This window comes from Leguminivora glycinivorella, chromosome 11 (assembly GCF_023078275.1).
Source record: "Leguminivora glycinivorella isolate SPB_JAAS2020 chromosome 11, LegGlyc_1.1, whole genome shotgun sequence".
Classification (NCBI taxonomy): Eukaryota; Metazoa; Arthropoda; class Insecta; order Lepidoptera; family Tortricidae; genus Leguminivora; species Leguminivora glycinivorella.
The window spans coordinates 17,016,070-17,037,187 of NC_062981.1; the positions used below are offsets into that span (position 1 = coordinate 17,016,070).

At 42.4% G+C, this 21,118-nt stretch overlaps 1 protein-coding gene and 2 pseudogenes across 1 annotated transcript in view; 1 reads left to right on the forward strand and 2 right to left on the reverse strand.

The window, feature by feature from the left end:
- Positions 1 to 385, reverse strand: part of LOC125231368 — a 3,947-nt gene extending 3,562 nt beyond the window's left edge. The window contains exon 1 of the mRNA XM_048136814.1: positions 293 to 385. Coding sequence (XP_047992771.1) covers positions 293 to 385 — 93 coding nt within the window. The remainder of the gene's footprint in view (positions 1 to 292) is intronic.
- Positions 386 to 948: 563 nt separating this feature from the next.
- Positions 949 to 12,251, reverse strand: LOC125231369 (annotated as a pseudogene).
- A 785-nt stretch (positions 12,252 to 13,036) lies between these two features.
- LOC125231372 lies at positions 13,037 to 20,776 on the forward strand (annotated as a pseudogene).
- Positions 20,777 to 21,118: the final 342 nt, after the last annotated feature.

The window sequence follows — 21,118 nt, forward strand, 5'->3', positions numbered from 1 at the left end:
TGTCAATGTCACACATACGATTTTTGTCGTAGTTTCTTCGAGTTCCACCGCTGGCAAAGGCCTCTCCCGGTGATTTCTAGGACCCCCGAATAGTTTTTCTCTGGCTAGTTTGTTTAGAACCAAGGTATCGCTGAAAGAACAATGGGGCAACCGGATCTACGTCAGCTTCAAGTCAGTGGCTGGCAAGAGGCTGCGCAGAATCGGGACAGGTGGTGATCTGTCATTTTGGTGACCAAGATTCACTTTAGATATGTTAGTCAAAATAGTTAGTTAGTGTGTTTAGGAAGTTGACCAGATCATCTCGCTCCGTTCTTCTACTGGCATCCATTTGGACACAAGGAAGCTTGAGACATTGGGGCGGCGCCTCAGCGATCTTCAGTTCCATGATGCGGTATACCAACCATGCTCATGTAGCAAGGGCGGGTTTGTGACAGCTAATCTTCAAACATGACCATTTGAACAACCTACACAGATGTAGTGCGAAAAACGTTTCCTTCGTACTTTTACGGAAACGATCATTATTTGTCATGCTATTTCAGACAATGTCAGTACGTCTTGTACATACCAAAGACATATGTAACTCCACTCCGTATCGACAGATAGTCTAAGAAAAAAACGTACCTCAAAACCATACCGAAAAGATTTTGATGACCTAGATGGCGATACACCTTTCGATGGCCCTCGGTTAGATAGCGCTAATATTAATATTTGACATTTTAATACATATCAAGCTAAGAATGGGCCAATTTGTCAAAAATGAGGTTTTAAGCCTGTGTCGAGAGATGGCAGTCTATGCACTGTGATTACACATTTTACTTTGACAGTAACTCTCAATCCTCTTTGTACCTACTAAGACTGATTGAAATAGCATGACACGTTCGTAAGTAAAAAAAAAAACGAAGGAAAAGTTTTTCGCTCTACCTGCATCCTGGCGGCTACGGTACTAGACTACTCTCTCATGCTCATAACAGCCAGAGAGCGCGTGTAGTTGGTGCGGCGCTCGAACCACACTTCGGACGAGGGGCTCTTCAGCCCAGGAGCTTGGCGGAGTCGTCTCGCCCGCCGTGTGCGCTAGTGCGTGCTCGAACACTTCCACCTGGAGGACAACATTGGAATTTCAACTCTTGACGAACACGACTGTTTCTAGGGAGCAGATCAAGGGAGCCGTGACCACCCTATACGGGGTGCAGTGGCGGCTTGGTGAAAAGGAAAATTTCTGCTTTAGGCAACACAGGTGCAAAAAGAAACCCTACCTTAACAATCTTAACATTAGGTACTTTACTAGTAATCAATTTTAGGCAAGCCGGTGGGAATCGGCTTGTATGGATAACCGCTGCTGACAGGGTGTCCTAAAAAGTAGTATGTAGTTAAAATGTATGTATATAATACTAACTTTGAAACTGTAATGTAATACATGATCTCAATTAGACCTAACTCAATTAGAATCTAAATAATAATAGATTAAGAGTTTTGTTTGTAAAATTCTATAAAAAATGACTGAAATAAACAGTTTAATTTTTTTTTTTTTTAAAAGGACACGCCACAGGACACTTACTGGCCGTAGACCAGGGGCCCGTTTCTCGAAAGGTACAAGCCTTGTATTACAAGTGCGCGAACTGTCAAATCGTATGGGTTGTCATGGAAACACACTTGTAATACAAGGCTTGTACCTTGCCCCAGCCAGGGAGACATGACCCCAGTAAAAGATGCACCGTTTTCAGATTATTTAGCATTGATTTTTTTCATTGAATTTTGACCGTTTCCAACATTTGTCAGGTTCGAATAACACTTAGAAAGCCCTTAAAAGGAGTTTATTTATGTCCTTTTTGGGACACCCTGTATAGAAATTGACCTATCCCCGAGATGCAGAAAAAGCGTGTATAGACTACACAGTGAGTCACTCAGCCCCTTTTTACGTCTCTCTTACTGTACAGTGGGATCTCATTTTTATATATTCTTCGCTAGATACAAAGTTTTATCTTCTCACTGTAGTCACGGTTCGGCATATAGATGAGTCCATTATAGGAAACAGAATAGTATAGTTAGTTTTTTTAATTCGTAACTTTTTTTCTGAAAAACACCATACATCTGCGATAGATGTTACATCAATTATGTTAATAAACGGGCTTTGTGTGTGTTCGATATGCTGATTGACATATCACTAGTTTTGAAACACTTACTTAGTGTGAGTTAATTGTAATACCCGTTTCCAAATCATGAGGGTACGGTAACATCTATCGCAGGTGTATGGTTTTTTTAGGGAAAAATACGAATTTAAGAGAACTATGCCATTCTCTTGTACCTAACTATATGCTGAAGTTAACGGAATTCTATAAAAACTTACCTTCTGCATGAGCATAGGTTTCTCCAGATTGGACGCCATGCCGCTGCGACTATTTCTGTGCTCGATGTTGAGAAGGCACTTCCTCTTCTCGCGGTAGTCGCGGATGAGAGAGTGCAGGGTGTCACAGTGAGGCACCCAACCTATGAGACCAGAGTTGTTTGACAGTGGGATAACGGCGTATCTCTATTAACCATTCTAAAATAAAAGGTTAGCAATGTTCTATAGAGCATATGTGTATGTGCAGTAGAAAACGCCCCACTTTGTCGATTGCTATAAAGCCGCTTTGCCAGATTATTCATATAAAGATACAAGTAAATCTCGCCTTAATGGCAACAAACAAAGTGGGACGTTTTTGTTTAGGGTTCAATATTTTTAATATGGCAAAATCGCTGAAATAATTACTCCACAGAGAACCAATTATGGGTTACAAAAATCTATGGAAGTATTTCAGTAGTGTTATTATACCACTAAAGCATTAAAACAAGAATCAAGCTAATTTATCATGACACGTTTATCCTGTCAGAAATTTCTCATTGGCCTTCAGGTAGATAGAACATGTAATCTGTGCTAATATACTAACACCAACTGTTTATTATTATAGGAGGACCATTCATTTTTAACCCCCGACGCAAAGAAAACGACGGGGTATTATAAGTTTGACATTGTCTGTCTGCTCTGTCTATGTGTGTGTCTGTCTGTGGCATCGCCCAGCTCCCGAACAGATGGGTCGATTTCGATTTAGTTTTTTTTTGTTTGAAAGCTGACTTAGTCAGAGTGTTATTAGGTATGTTTTATGAAAATCGGTCCACTATGTCGCAGTCGGGGGTTTTTTCAAAAGCGCAGTTTTGTGGTTAGGTATTTATTTATTTATCTGGGTCTTCTGTGATACCTGTATGTTGAGGTCACGTCGGAAGGTGTGCGGGTCGGCCTGCAACAGGGTGTTCACGAGGCCGAAAAAAAGTTGCATGACGCGCTCGTCTTGCCACGCAAGTCCTCGTGGCCCTTGAGTAGGAACATGTAGTCTTTTTGCCGTTGGAACCGCGGACGCAGAGGCGACGAGGGCGCTGCTTTGAGGTTATAACCTGGGAAACAAACACAAGTTGAAGATTAGAAAAATTAACGAAGCGCAGGAAGCGCTCCCAAGTTGCATGTTTACCACATTATTATCGAGTGATGATGAATGGAATGATACAAAGCAGAGGGCTCACTCTAGCATGGCTCCAAACATGCATTCCACTGGCCCTGTTTGGATCCAAATGAGAACCAGCTTTTCATGTCTTCCAGAAAAATGGCTACCATATTCCAAATATATAAGATCTACAATTTCTGAGTTAAGTAAGTATGATGCTATTAGCACCTGGCTACTCTGTTTATGCGCGATGCGGATGAGCAGTAGATCAGGCACATATGACCCCGGGACGGCAAGTTCCAAGCCTCGGCAGTTGAGCAGGCGCGGGCGGACGTACTGCAGTTCCAGCGACTGTATAGTGGCTCCTCGACTAATCTTTGGCACTCACCTGCAGGCTGCTTGCTCTGTATGCACGATGCGGATGAGCGGTAGGTCAGGGATGTATGACCCCGGCACAGCCAGCTCCAGGTCCCGGCAGTTGAGCAGGCGCGGGCTGACGTACTGCAGCTCCAGCGACTGTATAGTGGCTCCTCGGCTACGTCAGCACTCACCTGCAGGCTGCTCTGTATGTGCGCGATGCGGATGAGCGGTAGGTCAGGGATGTATGACCCCGGCACAGCCAGCTCCAGGTCCCGGCAGTTGAGCAGGCGCGGGCTGACGTACTGCAGCTCGAGAGACGTCAAGCTGCGGCAGCTGCCGGCTGATGCGCCGGAACACGTGGTAGTACAAGTCCCACGCTTGGTTTAAGTCGCGGACTGCGTTTGTGTCCTACACAGGTAACAGAAGGTAAGATTATGGCTTTCCAATGCTTACAAGAAAAATGAATTTGAACATTTTAGCTAAACTTTATTTATCTTTGATATGTCAATACGCGTCTAATTTATTCAACAGGTTTATTATTTTAAAAGGACATGCCTTAGATCTATTACGCCATTCCTGCGCTTCGTTCAAGTCTCTTCCATATACTTGCGTAAAGGACACCTCCTTAGTAGTCTGCGGGCCGCGCTCCAACATAACGTGCAGAGGCTCCAGAGTCTTAAACCATCAGCTTTAACGTCGTACTCGCTGAAGTATAATCTAGAAGCTTCTTCCAAAGCCTCGTGCCATTGCTCGTGCCACAGAATAGCCACTCTGATCAAAGCTCCTCAAGATATCATAACTGCCTGAGTTTTGCAAGTTACTCGAATGAGTACACATTGATTTTAATATCTGGTTAGCTGACGTTCTTCCGGGCGATGAAGGAAGATTTTGAAGCCACCGTCAAAGGATAGACTAACGCTTGCGGATGCGATTTTTCAATATCGATAAGTAAAGAATGAATCGAAGCTTTCCGATTCAAAACCCGAAGGCGTATCGATTCTGGCGATCAGCTGGGGTATCGCAGCAGCCATACATTTATTTCGATGGTTCATGAATACCGTCGGCGACTAGAGCCTCGGCGGACACGGCCGGGTGGTGGCCGTAGTCGAACCACAGCGTCAGCAATCTGAGCGTGTCCTGTAGAGAGCTTCCGTGAAGAGAGACCGATAGATTTAAAGAACCCGTCCACGGCCGGCACTGTATACTGCTCGACGAATTCAGGGTCTTTCTTGTCTACGCTTTGAGCGTTTTCCGCGGCAGGGTCTTGGTGTTTATGGAAGAGCACGCTCTCGAAGTTCATGTACGCCCAGGCGTGCCAGGCTTTGTACCAGTCGGGCGATAACTGAGTCGCCGAGGAGTAATTTCTTAGGATTTCTGGAATGGAGGTCTCATTGATGCCTAATAGCGATTCGCACCAGGCTCCAAGTTTCAAATGGCAGCGGGCGAGAAGGCGACTGTTGTCGGGGTCTCCGGACTCAGCGGAATCCACGTAGCGTTACCGCTTCTTGTAAGCGAGTTGTTTGTCACTGACCACCCAGAGATGCTTGGCGTACGCCAGTGTGAGGCGTGGTTCATTGGGTAGGGAAGGGCATTTCAGTATCGCCTCGGATCTATACCCAATAACATAACTAGAGTTCTATGCGCCTGTCTAGGAGCACCGCTCTTGCGGCACAGCGAGGCGAACTTCAGCCAAGTGGCCATGTCTTCATGAGGAGTCAACACCAAGCCGCGCACTTTGCAGGATCTTCCTCCAGTCTTCCACTAGCCTCTGTCCGCCTTACCCAATCTCGTCCTGAGCAGGCTTGCCTAATCATTATCTCTCCTCGGCCACCTCCAGCTTGCTGGTAATAACTTCTTCCAATTCAGCTAGAAGCTGCGCGTTGACTAGTGCTCCATAACGCTCTCTGGTAGCTTTCCCCTGCGACGGCCGTCAGTTCTGAATCAAGTAAAGTTCCGGCTTGATCTATAAACTGTTTGGAGATATCAAATTCGCCGTCATGTATGGCGAGCACAGCTCAGCAGAATGCTCCATCTTGAGTATTTTCCGGGAGGAAGCTGACATATTTAGACATCGAATCCCACTCGTTAAGTCCCCACGCGGCAGCTGCAGCAAATCTGGCTGCTTTGAACTTCTCATCATTGTTAACCTCATTTGCGGCCACCTTTCAGAGACCAGTGTTGGCATAATTTGACCCATTCTCCTAGAGCTTCGAAACGTCGTAGTTCGCGCACGAGGTAGGCATCCATATCCGTTGGCGTCGTGGGACGGTTTCTCTCCGTAGAGGTTGAGTACCTTCTCCAGGTTGTGCAGCTTCTCGTATAGCGCACCTGCACCTGCACAGGCGCCGTGTCGCCAAATCCTCGCGCTTGGCAGCATCCACGTGCTCCAGCTACCTCGGACGCCTCACCTGCTGCAACCAGTATGACAGTGATGAGGATCGCGCGCTTCCACCGCTTGGGATGTTGCGCCGCTGCGGAATTCCTCCTCCTGGGAGATGAAAAATATTTTTGATGTGTAAAGTTCATTACGAATCATACCCTGTACCAGCTAGACCTAGGCGGTTCCAGCCACTAGGGCACGCTCTGTGAAGAAAGGGACCAATAATAAAGTGTGGCAATGTTTCACAAATAAGGCATCCCATCGTTTTTTATCATCAACAATTATCTGAGCAAAAAAATATCCGAATCCTAGAACTGATTTTTCTAATGATTTTTTTTTGTTCTAACTTACCTTATGGTGCAAAGCCGTAGCGTATGCTTGCGGCGGTGCATAGCCCTCTCGCCTTGCTCAGTGCGTGGATATTGGCAACGCTCCCGCGTCATGAGCAGTATCACGCAAATTCCGCCAGGTTCAGCACCGTGTGCACCAATGTATACAAAAGAAGTTATCACGTTGTATCAGTTAAACCCATTTTGGTGCCTACAGCTTCGTCAAATAACATAACCGCCAAAAGTTTGATCATTCAGTTGGGAGACACCATTTGTCAGAAATCTACAAAATTTCTGCCGTTTTTGCGTGGCGTCACGTCGGAGAAGCGGGACCAGATGTTTGACATTTTTTTTAACGTAAAGCTTAGAGTAAAAAAATATACACAGAAACATGTTATTATCTGGTTTCGGAAGAATTAAAGGTCATCAAATTTTACAGAACAAGTCAACCAACAGGAAGCTACGGCAGGAGACTGTGGCCCTGTGGAGCAGTCTGCTGGGCCAGTGTACCAGCGTAGTGTGTAGAGTAGTGTCTTCTGGCGCGTCAGGCGCCGTGAGCGCCTGCTCAGGCGCGCTGCAGCTGCAGCGCGCGCAGGCGCCTCCAGCTCCGTCAGCACGACACGAAGGCCGCGTTCAGACCTGGTCGCGCAACGCTTTGCGAGTAGTTGTGTGCTAGCGCCAGGCACGCTCTGAATAAGGGAAGGGACAAAGTCAAACATTCAAGGAATGGTTCGCCAATATGCCGGTTTGCTGTATTATGACTGAAATCATCAAGGTAGAACCAATAAAATTCATGAATAGCTGGATTACACTGACCGAGCGGCCTCGCGCGCATTCGTCCGTGCTTGTGCGCGCAAGTTTGCCTGCTGACCATTCTCCCGAGCAAGATGCCGGCCCTCAGCGCTGTTGAACAGTTTTCAAAACAGGCATAACCTCTCGGAGGCTGCTCGGTGTGGACCCAGCTGATAAGATTCAAATACACTACTTAATATAATGTTACCTGAGCATGAGTTTAACTGTGGGACTCTGTGAACAGGCCGATGCTGCAAACGCCGGAGCCACTCTGGCCGAGTCTCGTCGCCAAAACGCGACTGCTCACGGTCCACGCTAGTTTCAGGTTGTGAGCGTTCACGAATAACTTGCGAATCAGACGAGGATGTATCGCACACCTTTGACGATACGAGCCTACAAGAAAAAAGTACGTTTTCAATGCACATTTGGGTAGGAACTAACATACCGACCGCTAACTTCTGGTAAAAGTTTTTAGGAGGAGATTTAATACTTAATGTTATGACAAAGGGATTGATACTTAAGTGTTTATAATTTTGTGGGATATTCAATAGATAAACGCCGTAAACGGTCAGCAAAGGCAACAGCGTTAATATAAAACGTAACAGAGAAGTGACATAGTTTCTACAAAGTCAGCAAATATTTTACCTCTTGATTGTTGTTCCTGAGAGCTTCCTTCTCGGTGCTCTGCCGAAGAACTCGTATACGGACAGTGTGGAGTTTGAGTTTGACTGCAGTTTTGACATCAGTTGCTCATAGTTCTGATGCCTTATTCTATGCTTGGTTACTATCTTCTGCACCAAGAGGTATAAGAAATCCAAGTACTTTCGGCCCAGCTGCACTATCAAAGCGCGAAGCGTGTCCATAGCCGTGGGCCCGCAGGGGAAGACGGATGTCCATGCTTCACACTAACGGATGGATAATCCGGGAACACAAACTCATTGTAGTTCAAAGAATCATTAGGTAATCCACAGTCTCCATAGCGTGACTTTTGCGACTGAAATAGGACAATCTGTAGCATCTACGAAAAGTTTTACGATGGAGGGAATGACTAGATGCATGTAATCGTCTAAGTTGTCTTCGAACTTCTACGCGCCATAAACAACAGTTTCTCCAGTAACAATTCTGTCTTTGCTCGTGTCGTGAGCTAAAACGCACAGGATTTGCGAAATCAACTGAGGCGGGTAGACTTTGAACTCGGATCCGAGCGCAACAGCTTCTATGTTTCACCAACAATATAAGTGTGGGTTGCAATGGACTGTTAGGAGGTCAGAATTCGCCGGATCAAGTCACAAAGATTTTGTCCAGATAATTGCGAATGTGTTGCTTAACGATGGCGATGGCCTCGCTAGTTGGTGGAATAGAGACTATCGGAAATTTGTATCCGCCGCTCGAGCATTGTCACGAGCAAGCTTGGCGTGACGCGAGAAATGTATGGAACATAGTTAATGCCCAGCAATTCGAGAATGAAAGTCACCGCCTGGACGACACTAGTGTGATGCTGTTGAAGGGTTGGATCCCGCAGGATTCTCATTAAAGTGGATATCGTGGCGGGGGTAATATTCGTCAAGTGCGAATTTGAAGACATGTTCACGAGCATCTCACTTGGTTGTCATGTCGAAATTATTCTCGTCCGCCTTACTATCGGCGACGGGAACTGAACCAGAATCTCGACATCCATTGATTAAGCCCCGCGTCAGTTTATATGTACGGGTCTAGAGCGCCCCAGTAGTCCGAGGACGCGAATAGTTTTCTCTACCTGTCTTTTGGTTGCTGTTCAGTTTTTCAAAAAGTTTAAAGGGACATCCATGAGATTTGGATATTAATAATATGGAACCCCGGCGTATCAGGTGGCGCTGATCAGTTGGCCCGAAAACCCAAAGGGCGACGCTTCTCTTATCAGTGGCGCTGGCGATCGGACAGCAGTTCGAGGAGGATGGCTAAAAGCTCTGGCAAGCATTTTGCCAAGTCCCGCTGTTGTCTCCATTGACGTCTGCCAAATCTCCAACAGCCTTCAGCACGCTGATCACGACCCCGGGATTGGCTTCAGATTCCTTTGAAATTTTGGGTACTAGAACATTGAGGATTGTTTCCATATAGGGTCTTACGAGCCTGGGAGCATATGCCCTGATCAAGTTGTCTAACATTCTAGCTGCCTGCTCTTTGTTCCTGCTCAGCCTGAGTGTTCCAGCTCAGTGAGGAACTGTATCCCAAAGTCTTTCTAGGTCAAGGCATCACGTAAGCGAGGATTGACCGTGCTCAACCGCCCCTACGGAACAGATGGCTAGCTCTCATTATCTCCAGTTGTTCATCATTCATAGCAATGAATAAGAAATTCGGAGTTTTCAATTTGTTAAATGAGAGTCGAAAATTTCGTTCAATGATTCCAGAACCCAATAACGCACTTCGTAATCTGGGTCTGTTACGAATAAAACCAACAACTTCCCTACAACTTCGGCAGTTAGTATGGTGAGCATTGCACGATGGCGTTTTCATATTCCTCACTGTTGCATCGGCAAGCAGTTTTGCGGCAGTTTTGACAGCTTCCAATCTGACTTCCTGCTGATCACTTTGAAGGAAATGATCGGCGCAGCGCCTCACAAACGTCAATAAACTGTATTTGCCCTCAAATTGAAATGTGCCAAGTGTCCTCAAAGCTAGAACAATGCTAGCAGTGTCCTGAGGTTCTGCGCCCATGCTCATGGAACTCATCTGCTGTTCCAGACTGCTTGGTATACCCTGGATGCAAGAAGGGCTTGTTTCTTAGTACTAGTGACAACATATTCAGCAAACCTTCTGATATTTCTCCTCTGAGAACTGGTAGATTTTCACTCAGCTCTTTCAAACAAATAGTCAATGATGGACTGAGTCCGGTATTAACAGAAACATGGCATCCAGCAGTTCCCTGATGTCATTCACCACTAAGTCTTTGACAGCACTGCCCTGACAAGCAATACATGCAAAGATTGAGGGTCTGTCTTTGTACATCCTTCTCTTACTCACTGAGTCTCTCACTGGAAGAGCTTGTTTGATCACATCCGCAATCCTGGGGATGTAGCTTTTGATTTCACACTACCAATGTAGCAGCCGCCCAAGAGACTAATGGTGGTGAAGGCCATGTTCCTGTCTCTCTCGCGACTGCGGAGAGTCGACAGAGATGCTAACCAAGTAGTTCCTTGTGTGGTACCAAAGTACTTCTTAAGAAAATATTCCTTGTTGAATGCAGCCAATCGAGGGATTATTATAAGTAAAATCTGAGGCACTCCCTGAGTTTTAAGCATGCGCTGCGTCATTACATCTGCAACAAAAAAAGTGATTAACTTCAAGGTCACAATTTTGTGACAAAAAATTATTTAATGAACATGGAAATAGAAAACAATTCTTACCATGGCATATTCTTTCAAATTTTTCAGTCAACAGAGCTCTGCATACAGCAGACTCATAAATAGAAAACGGGTATGTTACATTTTCAGTCTTAAATCCATCACACAAGTGCACCCTCTCTTGACAGATGGACTGTGCAGCTTTGCACTCAAAAAAATTATATCATCAGACTTGATGTTATCTTTCCGAGTATCCAAACTCTGCATAAGCGTTGTGTGTTCTTTTCCCCACATGCAGCATTAGAACATCTCAGGAGTTCATTCCAAGATCAGTAGGCCTCCATGAACCCTGTCTTCTTTGGTGATTCCTTTTTCTTTGGTAGGGATCTCTTCAAAAGAGGAGTATATAGCTTCTTCATAGCATTGCATGTACCACTGTGGCCTGGCTGTAGACTGCTTAGCAGATTCTCTCTTTGAGTTGTAACCACTAAATCCTGCTCTTCCCAGCTTTGGCTGCAGCCTCTCGAATTTGTAGGTTTCGGATCCTTTAAAGCTACAAGGATATGGTCAAAGAATCCTGAGACTTGTTGGTAGAAATAAGTAGGCATTACCAATGGCCACTTTCTTTCAGGAGTAGGACTGCGGAGTGCCTCCTGCCTTCATTTCTCTCTTTCCTCTGAGAGCCATTCAAATGCTCTCTTCACTTCAAACTCAACATACTCAGCCCGTTTTACTCCGGACACAGTTGCTAGCCTTCCAACACGTCTTGGCCGCTAGTTCCATCACACCCACATCTGAAGATGGGAGCAGTGTTCCGGAGAGATAGTATAGCAAACCTGGTAATCCTTGTCTAGTAGTAGTGTCACAGTCTCACTCCAATCAGACACACTCGTAGAACCAAATAATAAAAATTACTAATAGTCGTTAATCTCTCCCAAATTCTTACAAACCAATATTTTTTCCCATCTACAAGGCTAATGAAAAATTAAGCTTTTAATCAATCAAGGTCACTAGTTTTATAGTTTTTTCTTTTAAGCTACATATAAAAGAAATTAAAAAAAAGAAAAAACTTATCGTAACATAAAAAAATAGATAATAGATGAACATACTTACAGTTAGTAGTCTGAAACTACCAATATTTTCGAATAAGAACTCATTCTGCGAATACGGAACAACAAATTGTAAGTATATAATGAGTTTTTAATTTGTATAAAGCTATAATATAACAAGAACTACAATTAAGTTTAAAGTAATGTTATATACTTTGGATTGTTTAAATAGAACGGAGTAATTTTTTGAAAAATTCATACAATATAACGGTATAATTGAGATCAATCTTAGAAAAACAAACGTAACTATTTAACCGATAGCGAGCACCCCTCCCTTCTTCTCATGTACGTCGCTGCTGGAAACCATCTCGAAGGATTGGTGGTTGAATTCGATCCAGAAGTGCTATGAGCTCTTCCTATGCGGCATTTTCAAGTCCGTCTTAACGTAGTGGTATGGTGCCAACTCCACAGGCCTGATCTTGGATTTGTAAATCCACATTTCGGGACTTCAGCCCAGCCACGAACGGTGGCCCTACTTGGTTAGACATATTTGGGGGATTGTAGACTACCGACGTAACTACACACATCGGGCACTTTAATCCATGATATGGATTGCATGGCGGAAGCTGTCTAATATTGAAAGTTCAACGTATTTTGAGTAAGCATAAAATAAAAATAAACTCCACTGGAAAATTTTGCAAGTATTTCGTGCAGTGATATTTGACAGATAGGGTAAACCCATGTGTACATTATTACAAACAACAAACATAATAACATAACCAGAATTTCTGTGCTTATATTTGGAATTTTGCTTTAAAATGTAAAAGAATGAGTTTTGGAAAACACAAATAAATTAAATGTTTGTAATTACATCATCAAACTACAAAGAAATACAACCTTAAATTAGATTTTATATTTCTCTAAATAAAACAATCCCATCAGTGTAGGCTTTTGCTTGAAACTTTTTTTTTACTTGCGCTATAAGGGATGTTACTATATCGGTAATTACCGTCATAAGTGATCCGATATGCGATAATCGATTCCATTAAAAACGATTATCGGTAGTCGATGATGTCAGTTCATAGACTAAGAAGAGAAATAAAACACGAGCATTCTATGGTTACATGGCCGATATTTCATTTCATTCGCCATTTTATAGCTTCCTTTTCTGTCTTATAAATGATTAATCTATATGCATGGTGGTCGTCGATCAAGATTTCCGTATAAACGTTGTTAAATAATAAGGTGCTATAAGCGGTTTATATTTTATGAAAAAACTGTAGGTTATAAATTGTTAAATAATCGATCTTACTCGAGATCTAATAAATAAATTATAGAAGAAACGCTAACAGTAAAATACAAAATGCCGTACTGGCGCGGTAGAGTACGTTACGCTTGAAAGTTGCTGTTTTTGCAATCGTAGTGTGTTGTGTGCGAAGTGTTATTGCGTGTGCGTACCATCATCGTATGTTAGGTTTTGTGATTCGGGTCAACTTTCTAACCGGGAGGTGACCGCTGAGTATAACCCCTTTTCGGGATGCAAGTTGAACTTATCAAGTGTCAAATTCTTGGCCTTAAAGCCCACGTTGTACGCCTATCCTTAATAGTGTTGGTGATGATAGCAGTAAGTTTCAGTGCATACAGTTAGTCGAACAGCTCGCAACGCACCTACCACGCCTATCGTTACGTGGATGAGTCATTCTGTTGGTACCTACTGCGCTCGGCGCGCAGGATATATCATCATCAAGTGTTTTGGATGCCACTGAACCCGTAGTAAACAATGCATTGCGCGCGATGGTGTGCAGCCCACAAGCATGACACACCTCTATTATACATTGACTTATCTGTCCCACAGGAAGTGCCTGCCAATTGTTGTTTTTAATTAAATTTTATCTTTTTCCAGCTTAAAGCCAGAATCCATAGATGTGACGGTTGCAGATTTTGATGGAGTTCTCTTTCATATATCCAATATTAATGGAGACAAAACCAAAGTTAGGGTAAGATATACAATTTATCATAAATACTTTTTTGAAATAGTGACTAATACAATGTATAATATGCAGTCAAAATGATATCCTCTCTTTAGTATAATATTGTAAAGCTTCTCTACATAGTTTGTAACCCGATAGGATTACTTATATAACTTTCAATCTGAATATTAAATATCATTAATTGAATTTAATTGAAAAATACTGTTTAAGCATGGAAGTTCTTTACTGCAGACCAATAATTAATATTTCATTAAATTATAATAAGTATAGGTATCTAACAATATTAAATAGCACGGATAATGAAAATATACTTAATATTTGCAGGTTAGTATATCACTGAAGTTCTACAAACAATTAGAGGAGCATGGCGCTGATGAACTTCTCCAAAGAGTTTATGGACCACTGCTCACTGAGCCCGAGTCAGGTATTATTTGTTTCAGTATATATTATGCTTTACAGAGTGATAAATGTCATAACCATGAACTTCCATGGCCGTAGAGGTCTCATAGATGGCAAAATAGGTACATAACAATATGAGTAAAATTATAGTTCACTCTTTATAATAACTTATTTGAAGAAAGTGTCGCCTAAAACAATCTACACATCCATTTGACTAGCAAATATGTATGAAATATAATAATGTACCAATTTCCAACATTATTGTAAGGCAGTAAAGCATATTTGGTATGAAGTGATGGTTGAATGGCTAATGCATGCCTTTTACACTAGCACAAACATTATTACAGTATTAATTACAGTTTCCTTCATGCTTCAAGGAACTTAGTTTCAACATTATGACAACCATTACCTTATAAGTCCATATTTAATATTTTCCTTATACAGTTTGGTAGGAAAACACCAATAATATTACTAAATAAAACTAATAAAAATAAAGCATGGTAGCATTACATCCTGTTTGTGATTCACAGTGAGTAATGCTAATGTAAAATTGTTAAAAAGTAAATTTATATTTATCAAGTGAAGGGTATGATAAGATATATGTTGTTGTTGCTTATAGACATTAACATTGATAAGATTACCAATCAGCTAAGTTTTGGCAATCACTTTATCACTTTTAAAACATTTAAAAATATTGCAACTCAATGCAGAATTGTTTATAATTCAAAAGCTAGTTTGAGAAATGTTTCTCTTGTGATTTCAAAGTAAAGCAAATTTTTGAAATAAAAAAATCTATTACAATTTATCACATAACCATAATACTGCAATCACTAAAATAATTAACTGCACAAAGAACACTTTGTTCACTTCATATTCTTTCTAGGTAGACATTTGGGGATAGTATTAATCTCAAACCATTACACATTAGAGTTCACTTTCATCCAGTGCTATTTTATCCTTATTTCAAAATATTGTACACTATTTTATATAACAATGTTTTTTGTATGGATAAACCTAATAAGGATAAAATAAGATAGCAATGCTGTTCTAAAGCTTACTTTTTGCATTAACAATGAGGTCAACTATGAGACAACCTCTAAAATATTTATCTAAGTGTCTTATAGCTCCATAAGTAGCTACTTAGATAGCTGTGCCTTGCCTTAATTGGTCATATCACTCAAGTTGATACTTCAGTTGATGTTGATTGACACAACGTCATTCTGCATCTTAAAATTGCATTTGGTAATGTGATTAAAGAGTTTCAATGAGTCTTAAATTACAAATGGTTGATTTGAATTTGTAATAGTAGCCAGAGACTAACAAGGAAAATTTATAAATTGGCTTTTTGTTACACCATTAATTATAATTTAACATAAAATACAAAGTTTCTTTTAGGGTATATAAAAGTAATATTATATTTCTTGATCTCTGTATCTTAGTCTTACCAAGGCAGAGAAAATGCGACAGTAATTTTGAACCTATTTCTAATTTAAAGGATTGCTCATACCCTCTAATGGGTTACTGGAAGTTGCTTTGATAGTTGACCTTGTATTATGGTAGCCTTAAAATATACAACTGTCCTAAAGATCACCAAAAGAAAGGTCTAGACGCTTTAGATTAAGAAATCGCAAGGCAAAGTAGGAAAATTCAATTGATTCATTAAAAACTATTAATGAGAAAAATTCTCAATAATAAGTCCAGACTGTTGTTGTACTTAAAATCTCACCTGCGGCAATAATGCTAATGGCAGTTAGGGTCAAATGTATCTACTCCTTAAATGAAAACCATGTAATTTATTTATACAGGTTACAATGTGTCCGTCCTACTGGACCTGGAGTCGATCCGGAGGACTGGGAAGAGGTAGTGCGGAAGGTGGGGCTGCTCAAGCGCAACTGCTTCGCGTCCGTGTTCGAGCGCTACTTCCGCCTGCAGGAGGACGGCGATGTCGCGCAGAAGCGGCGGTCATCAACTACCCGGCCAGGATGAGGCGCTGAGTATGAAGCTTAAGACATCTAGAGTGCCAAATACTTCCCCAATGTTCTTCTGGATTTGAGTGAAATCGGAGGCTGTTTGTAAAGTATGACGCGGTTTCAGGGCTTATAACAAAATGTTACATGACCCTGAAACGCGTGGTAACCATCAAACTACTAGGTACGAATTTCCAAGGAATTTTGAAGGTCAAACACGCTTCAAAGATGCTCCTACTACTTGTGAGGCTGATTTTAGACGGAGTATTTTGAGCATAGATCATTCAAGGTCATTTCGTAAACTACGTTGATTGACACTTTGAATCCAATAATAAATAAATAGTAATGTGTGGGTGTGGACATTATGAGCTTCAACTCAACATGAGTCATACATATACAGTCACTAACTTCGCAAACTCAAACTGTGAAGAACTGTTATTGACATTTTAGTATTGGTCATAGTGATTACATAATCTAATGAATAAATTAAATACTAATATATACAGGTTTACTCCTCTTACTTTAAATGTTATTATCGTATGCTAGATTGTAGCGGAATGTCGCTTATAGATGTTGATGTAATTTTATTTATATTGTAGGCTTATCATACTACTGTCGAGGACTAATTATTGAGCCATTTGGGGCGCACTTCCATAGCTTAGCACTTAAAATAACAATTTTTGACACCTAAATGGTTCAACAAGAAAGTCCGTGAGTGTACATACTTAGAGAGCTTGCGGGCGTAGGACACTCGTGAATAAACTTCCAAGCCAGGAGTCCAAACAGGCAAGCACGATCGTCTTTTAAACGATATAACGTTGTCGTCCTTTTCGCACGATAGGACGCACCAATGTGATAAAGCTTGATCCAATAAGTGTACCTACTACGCCCGTTAAAATAAAAATTAAATTAAATTCTATCCCACAGTTATGTGGAAGCACAAAGAAGACCGATTGTGACGGTGGTGTTCTCGACGGTGTTCCGCCACGAGGACGACATGGTGATCGGCAGCGGTGTTCGGTGCAGGAGGAGCTGAAGGAAGGCCGGCGGGCTTGCCACACGGCTCCACGGGTACCTGTCCTCCGCGTAGGCTACCAGCTAACCTAGCACGTGATTGGCGCGAGATTATGCTTGAGACATAGACTACCCGTCCTTATGTCATGTTCATGTCATCATCATCTTCTTTGCTTTATCCGGCATTTGCCACGGCTCATGGGAGCCTGGGGTCCGCTTTGACAATTAATCCGTAAGATTTGGCGTAGGCACTAGTTTTATGAAAGCGACTGCCATCTGACCTTCCAATACGGGGTACTAGGTAACTAGACCTTATTGGAATTAGTCCAGTTTCCTCACGATGTTTTCCCTTCACCGAAAAGCGACTGGCAATCTAATGACATTTCTTACATAAGTTCGAAAAATCTCATTGGTGCGAGCTGGGGTTCGAACCCGCGACCTCCGGAAAGAAAGTCGCACGCACTTACCGCACGGCTACCAGCGCTTCGTCATGTTCATGTCATTCAATAGTAATGAGAAGCGGCGAGATACTGTTGCGACAATCACGTTTAGCTATCCAGGATATAGGTTTTAAATTCAGAGATATACTAGGTTGAGTGATGATGATAAGACAAAAATAAATTCTGACCATGCTCACCAATTAAAGTATAAGGCGGCCCTGTGGAATGTGTGGGCATTGTCATATTTCCTTCCTGAATAGAGTAATAATTTTATGCTATATGTATATTTAATATATTTATTAACATATCATAACGGAACCTAGAGATTTACTTATTATTGGTGATTTTAAATAAATATTAATAGCTGAAGAGTATATTAGAGGTAGAATTTGATACAGGTAGAAGTAGCACCACTTAGCCTTAGGTATATTTCAAAACACTCAGATATTATTAAAATATGCTACAGCGGAAATTTGCCTTTTAATTAGTTTTTTAAAGATATAAATTGGTGCGATTTCATATCTTTTTTTTTAGGTTTTATTTTCACGACAAGGAACCACCACTAGAACTCGCATGGACACGGGAAGCGAAAGTAGGAGAAAATATCAGTTATGTTACATTCGGTAAAGTACCCATTTGTAGGTGTACTGGGAAAACGTCCAATTTGTCGATTGCTTCTCAAAGCCTCTTTGTCAGCTTTCATTCATATATAAAGATACAAGTAAATCTGATCTTAATGGTAACCGAAAAAGTGGGACGTTCACACACACACACACACACACATTTGTTTTCTAGAGTCTACAGGCTTTTTTTCTTTTGTGGTTTTTTTGCTTGAATCTTTAATATCGACGATAAAGATACAGTTTTCTGGTACTCTATTTTGTGGCATTTTTGTAAGGCCCACTTGCACCAACCACTTAACTCAGGGTTAGTGGGCTGTCAACTGTCAAATTCCATATAAAATGGTGGGTTAACTTCCCCCCAGGTTAACTCACCATTTTCATTGGTTGCAAGTGGCCCTAAGTGAGTATACTAAATCGCGATAATTCACAAAAAATCTTGAATCATCATCACTTAATAGAAAAAAGTCAAAAAAAGAACAGTCACAGATAGAAAGTGAAGACAGGTCCCTAAAATTGAACTCAACTGTCCAGCAATAGCCTACCATATTCACTTTTGCTTTAAATAGATCGAGTTCATATTTATAACTGTCATCTGTTTTCCAGTGCTCTCTTCCCGCGACACACCTGCGCGGAAGCCCGCGACAACACGATCAGCTCTGCCTGCACATGTTCCGCGACTACCTGCACTACCACATCAAGTGCTCCAAGGTGTACGATGCACTCGCGCATGCAAAGCGCCAAGGCCGGCGACCTGCTCAAGGTCCTCAACCGCGCCACGGCTTGCAGCAGCAGCGCCAGGAGAGGAACGACCATCACCGTGAGTACACGCCTACTGCCAGAACTACACTGGCACAGCGAGTGATACAAGTGTATTTACGTGCAGTCATAAGGCCGGCGACCTGCTCCAGGTGCTCAACCGCACGAGACCCCAGCAGCAGCGCCAGGGAGGAAGACCATCTCGTGAGTACACATACTGCCAGAACTACACTACACAGCGAGTTGGATACAAGGTGTGCGTGCAGTCGCCAAGGCCGGCGACCTGCTCAGGTGCTCAACCACCACGAGACCCCAGCACAGCGCCAGGAGATAGGAAGACCATCTCGTGAGTACTACACCACTACCAGAACTACACTACACAGCGAGTGATACAAGGTGTACGTGCAGTCGCCAAGGCCGGACCGACGACTCTGCTCCAGGTGCTCATTGCCGCACGAGACCCCAGCAGCAGCGCCAGGAGGAGGAAGACCATCTCATTGAGTACACACTATGCCAGAACTACACTACACAGCGAGTGATACAAGGTGTACGTGCAGTCGCCGAGGCCGGCGACCTGCTCCAGGTGCTCAACCGCACGAGGACCCCAGCAGCAGCGCCAGAGGAGGAAGACCATCTCGTGAGTACACTACTGCCGACAGAACTACACAGCGAGTTACTGCACATACTGGCTGCACTACACAGCGAGTGATAGCAAGGTGTACGTGCACTCGCCAAGGCCGGCGACCTGCTCAAGGTGCTCAACCGCGCCCGGCCGCAGCAGCAGCGCCAGGAGAGGAAGACCATCTCATTGAGTCTTGTTTTTAACCTGATTCATTTCAAGAATCCTCAACTGGAACAACATCTGCGGTGAGCTTTTTTCAATCAGAACTCCTTTCAGGAGTAAGAATTTGTTTCAAATTAATGCTTAGCCAGCAACGCCACCGGCATGTCCGTACGGCTCTGCCTCGGCAGAATTTACTAAACCATTTACTGCAATATTATGTCCATTAAACCACCAAACATTATTTTCAATTGTGTTATATTATCTATGACTTAATCATATTCAAGCAATTCTTTTCCACGTAGAATAATCTGAATGTATTGTTCCAGGGGGGAGAACATTCGTCCGGCGGGACTGGTGGGAGCCGCCCCTAGCCTTATTCACCACGAGAGCGGCCCCCCACTCGGTTCCGCGCCAACGTCCGCCCGCGGGACGGCGTGCGTATTCCCTCTATGTGTTCCCGGTACTCTATGTCGTGTTCGCGTGTCACATGTCGCTAACCTACAAACCATGTTTTCAATTCAAAGAAATACCCCTTTACAAACAGGACAGGAATGCCAAATATTTAAAAATGCTCAAATATTCTGCCGGACGCCGAACTTTTACAAAACGAAATGTGCACATTGTTTTTATAAATATTTATTGTCAACTCTTCATGCCTAGCGTAAAGTCGATAAATAATGTTGCCGTAGTACTTGTTGATGACAAAATTATGCTTTATTATATGAGAGTTCTATTTATGATGGCCGCCGAGCCCGCATCCTTCTCGTAGCTTACGTAATTTTGTTGATGTGAGTGACCCGATTACCAATCCTCGAGTAGATAATGTATTATAAACCTAGCTATAATTGTTTCGGATGACGGACTGTACAGGTGTACATCTCCGGACAGGTAACATGCACAAACTCGTACGAATTACTCACTATTAGTTTTGTAAAACACCGTCTAGTTTGATAACGCTATCTATGCAATATACGAACAATAATTATTTAAATAAAGTTACTCTCTTACGTTGTTAGGTAGGCCCGATTCAATTATAATCTAAGTGAAAGTGTATAGTATTTCTCAATAGAATCTTCCATAGACCGAGGCTGGAGTGTGAACTGTGAAGGCCTTACCGTGCCGCTCGCGGCGGCGGCTCGATAGATCGCTAGGTTAGATGCGATACTCTGTATCCCTTTATATGCAATTCCAACTCACAGAACTTCAATTCCATATTGCATTAAAGAACAAGATACATTTATTATCTACAATGATTTATATATTAAAATAATGTATTAAAAGTTATAAGAATTCTTCGAATTTAGTGTCATAGTTCATGAGAAATAGAAATGACACGTAAAGTGTTAGACCACTTCCGCACCAAGTATTTGCTCAAGTCGAACACCAAGGAGCTCTATAGGAATAGTGAACTTTTCACGCTGCTATATTTAGCCCTTATTTC